This window comes from Salvia splendens, chromosome 13, assembly GCF_004379255.2.
Source record: "Salvia splendens isolate huo1 chromosome 13, SspV2, whole genome shotgun sequence".
Taxonomy (NCBI): Eukaryota; Viridiplantae; Streptophyta; class Magnoliopsida; order Lamiales; family Lamiaceae; genus Salvia; species Salvia splendens.
This window is the reverse complement of record NC_056044.1, coordinates 31,687,970-31,692,936: the sequence shown is the minus strand read 5'-3', so window position 1 is coordinate 31,692,936 and position 4,967 is coordinate 31,687,970. Positions and strand designations below refer to the sequence as shown.

Below are 4,967 nucleotides of genomic sequence, written 5' to 3'. Positions count from 1 at the left end.
ATAATTTATGGGTGTCCAACCAAGTGTTAGAGTTCTTACACAGTTGCTCGACAGTTTCAACAGGATTTTGTGGGTTTATGAGGCCGGATTCTGTCACCGAGAGTGACTGAGTGGATCTAGTTCCGGCGGAATTATTGGAACGTATCAAAGGAAAGAAAATTATGGAGTTGGGGTTTAACCCACAGCTCTTGGATTTAACAAGACACATTTAACACTAAATTAAACATTGATTTTAACATGGCTATATAGAAAACAAAAACAAAAAAAAAACTCAATTTAAGTGTAAAACTAATTGTCCCATTTTAAAATCATAAGTAGAGTATATTTTTTTCTTTTGTTTAGAGTCGACTGTAAAAATGGCTCCTCTAGTATATTTTTTCTTTTGTTTATAGAGTCGACTTTAAGTATGAGTCATTGTAAAATTATAGTTCTACTTTATTTTAAAATAGATTTTTATTTAAAATAAAAATTTGAGTGAGAATGAGTAAGTGGAATGTGAGGTCCACGATTAAAATGGTAAAAGTGAAAGGTGACAAATTTTTAGGAATAGACAAAAATAGAAATAAGTGACAAATTTTTAGGGACGGATGTAGTGGTATTATATTTGGAAAAACGAAGCTCACTCGCAACGACGGCTCGTCTTGGTCATCGTGGGTGAAGCGTGTGGAGGTACGTTACTCCCTCCATCACCTCGTTTAGTGCATGATGCTCGGGCGACGGGATGCTTGCAACGCGTCCCCTCCCGTCTCTTTCCTCCGAAACGGAAAATAGCATCCGAGATGCGGATGCCCTAAGTCCAATTGTAGACTCATACGTTATTGTTGAAAAGTAAAATACGGAAAATAAAAGACTCTAAAAGCTTTATTAGCTACATTGTGAATAACTTGAATTGTTGTTTGCGAATAACTTTAAATGTTATTTTCTTTCCAACATACTTAAGACTCACATGTTCTTTTCCCAATATACTTGAGACTCACATGTTCTCTTTCCGAACAGTTATAAACTTATAACTATAGGATTGTAGCAATCAATAAGGTTGCTGCTCTGCCCCACAATCATGAATATTTCTCTATAACTTACTCGTACAATTTAATTAGGTGTCTAAGAAAGAATATTGGGATCTCGAAGATATAGATTTGAATTTTACACCAATAACAAAAACCAAAAAATATCAACCTTTACATGGCTCTAAGAGGTCCACCTAGGGGTGGGTCGATACGAGATATCGTATCGAAAACGCTGTATCGTATATCGTATCGAAAATATCGATATGAAAGAATTTCATATCGTTATCGTATCGAAAGTTTCGATATATCGAACTTTCGATATGGATAATATCAATATCGATATCGTATCGAATACCTGTATATCGAAAATTATAATTTCAAAACTTAAAATTCACACAAAAATTAATAAAACTTCAACACAATAAAATTAATAGTGTTCTTATCTCCATAATCAAAATACAACACAACCAAGTACAATTAAATGGATTTATATATATTTATAATTTTAAATTTTAATATGTATTGAATTTCAATATGTTTCGATGTATACGATATATACCGTATATTCGATATAAAACGATATATCGAAAATATCGTATATTCGATATAAAATGATATATCGCGATATAAGGAAATTCATATCATTATCATATCGAAAACTTACGATACTGTATCGTATCATATCGAAAATTACGATATATCGAAAATTCGATAATTTTTCGATATTTTTCAATACGATTCGAGCGATATATCATTTTTTCGATATTTTTCCTCAGCCCTAGGTCCACCTATCAATATTGGTGCCCCACAATCATCAATTAAAACCACTTTCACTCTCAAATAATTGCCAAAAAATCAGAAAATTCACCCCAACCACTTGAACTGCAGCAACAACATGACTTCCGATTCCGACCAACAAAATCTCCGACCACCGCCGCATGTTCTGATTTTTCCGATGCCGGTCCAGGGCCACCTCAACTCCATGCTAAACCTCTCCCATCTCTTCTGCCTAGCCGAATTCGACGTCACCTTCATCATCTCCGACTTCAGCCACCGCCGCCTCCTCCAGCACACCACTGTCGCCGCCACCTTCGCCCGCTACCCGGGATTCCAGTTCCTGGCCTTCCCCGACGGCCTCCCCGAAGACCACCCCCGCAGCGGCCACAGAGCCATGGAGTTCATGTCTTCCGTCAATAACGTCACAGTCCCTCTCTTCAAGGAAATGATGATCCAAGAAAACTTCTTGGCTTCCGCCACTCGTCGCCCGGTTACCTGCTTCGTTGCCGACGGTATGCTGAGTTTCGCCGCCGACTTTTGTGAAGAGAATGGAATTCCTTTAATCTGCTTCCGAACTGCCACCACTTCCTACTTTTGGGCTCTCTTCCGTTTCCCTCAGCTCCTTGAAGCTCAAGAGATTCCTTTCCAAGGTTAATTACACTAACTACTGCTTCCTCCATCCCCCGTTAATTGACACTAATTTCCTTTTCCGTCCGTCCCAAGTAATTAACACATTTACATTTTATTACTCTTGGTAATGGACATTACATTCCACTCACTCATTTCACTAACATTTTATTACTCCATCCGTCCCTTCATAGTTGGGTCATTTTTCTATTTCGGAAAATTCTCTCATAATTGAGTCATTTCCACACACAGTAACATTTTTTCTCACTTTTACTTTACTCTCTCTTACTTTATTCTCTCTATTTTTTCTCTCTTTTACTTTTTTATCTATTTATTTAACACACTCAATATCTATTTCTTAAACTTCGTGCCGAAAAGTTTCGCCTCAACCATGAGGGAATGGGGGAGTATAAAATTGATGCATAAAATTAGTACTCACGTTCCATTAACTTTTTCTGCCCATTTTCCACTATATTTCTCAAAATCATGTTAAATCAACTGGTGCCAATTAATGTGGGACAAATGGAGTATTGTATAATATTTCCTCCATTTCAAATTAATTGAATATTTTTTAATGAAATATTTCAAGTTAATTACATTTACTTATTCTTTTTTCAAAAATTAATATATTTAATCTCTTAATAAACTATATTTATTCAGTTATTACTTATATCTATTTAATTGCTATGCCATAAAAATGGTAAAGTTTGATTAAATTCTAATTCGTTCTGAAATTCTGAAAAATCATGAAATTTTCATTTGTCCTTCATTATAGACACTGTATTATTGATGTTTCGAACAATGCACATCTTTATAAGACATCGTTTAACACTCATTTACACGTAATTTCGCAGCTGTCATGTCAAATATTTTATCAGTCCACCGTCAATGTCCCAATCGGAATCAACAGAAGTTTTAATAAATTTGGAGTGGGCCCCGTAGTATAAATGTCAGGTAGAAAGTGTAAATTTTATCAAAAAAGTTCGATATGCAAACAGATCCAAACGTAGTGGATTTTCCAGCTGATATTTAGAAATAGAATTGCAAGACACACCTAAATTTATATTTTTCCTATATTAAATTCTTATCTCTTAAATCTTCTGCAAAATATTTTTATAACTATGTAGGAAAATCAATGGATGAATTAATTGAAAGCATACCGGGAATGGAAGGTTTCATAAGAAGGCGTGACTTGCCAAGTTTCTACCGTGTCGACGACCTAAACGACCCCGTTCTCAAGGACATTGTAGCTGTAACGATGCTGATTAAGAGGGCGAGAGTTGCCATATTCAACACTTGTGAAGATTTAGAGGGGCAGATAGTTGCAGAGGTACGTAAACATGTGCCAAGAGTTTTCTCCATCGGTCCAATCCACGAGCAAGTCAAATACAGACTGACGGAGAAGAAGGCGGAGTCCTCCATCATCACGGCCAGCCTATGGGCGGAAGACCGGAGCTGCATCGATTGGCTGGACGCGCAGCCGTCTAAATCCGTCATCTACGTGAGCTTTGGGAGCTTAGCACTTGTGACTACGGAGCAAGTGTTAGAGGTCTTGCACGGCTTGCTCGATAGTTCGCAGAGGTTTTTGTGGGTCATGAGGCCGGATTCCATCACCGCCGGAAACGATGGAGAGGATCCAGTTCTGGTGGAATTGAAGGAACTTGTTAAAGGGAAGGGTTTGTTGGTGGCGTGGGCCCCACAGGAGAAGGTGCTCAACCACCCTGCGGTTGGAGGGTTTATGACGCACAGTGGATGGAATTCGACTTTGGAGAGCATTGCGGCTGGCGTGCCGATGGTATGTTGGCCTTATTTTGGGGACCAAACGACGAATAGTAGGTTTGTGAGTGAGGTTTGGAGGATCGGGTTGGATATCAAAGACACTTGTGATAGAAAGATTATTGAGAAGGCAATTAGGGATTTGATGGAAGTGAGAAAAGATGAATTTATGGAAAGTTCAGCAAATTTGGCTAAACTTGTGAAAAATACTGTTAGTAAAGGGGGTTTGTCATATGATAATCTGGATGGCCTAACTCAGTATATTAAGTCGTTGGTGATTTAATTATGGATTGCCAACTGTATTAATTTGTTTTGAATTATGTGAAATTATATTAGATGACAATAAACACAATTGTACCAAATATTGATTTCAATCTCTCATTTATGCTTGTCATTGAGATTAGTGGCGGCTTTAGGGACGGACGGGAGGGTTCTCAGGGGTAGAGCTTGTCTTATTTTGTGTTGTGTTGTTCACAAGCGGCCCATTCCACAACAACCGATTAGGCATGAGCCCAAGTGTCAAAGTAAGTTCAAATCAATCAAACACATTATGCTACTACATTTCATCTACCAACAATTTTGGCCCTAAAAAACAAAACTACAATATGGAATACTCTCCTCCTCCAAACAACAAGTCACAAAAAATCATTTTATTAGTACTGATTTTTTATAACTAAAATTAATTATAACCAAATTTTTTATTTCTAAATGTGAGTTCCATCATAATTGCAATATTTTAGTGAAAATGTTTGAATTCGAAAATACTTTTAGTTTCTAAGT

The 4,967-nt window shown here is 37.0% G+C and overlaps 1 protein-coding gene across 1 annotated transcript; it reads left to right on the top strand.

Moving 5' to 3' along the window:
* The first annotated feature begins 1,784 nt into the window (after nt 1–1,784).
* Nucleotides 1,785–4,581, top strand: LOC121760241 (7-deoxyloganetic acid glucosyl transferase-like). Its single transcript, XM_042155887.1, has 2 exons — nt 1,785–2,434; nt 3,539–4,581. The coding sequence occupies exons 1-2, from the start codon at nt 1,903–1,905 to the stop codon at nt 4,468–4,470; spliced, it is 1,464 nt and encodes a 487-aa protein (XP_042011821.1). The 5' UTR covers nt 1,785–1,902; the 3' UTR covers nt 4,471–4,581.
* Nucleotides 4,582–4,967: the final 386 nt, after the last annotated feature.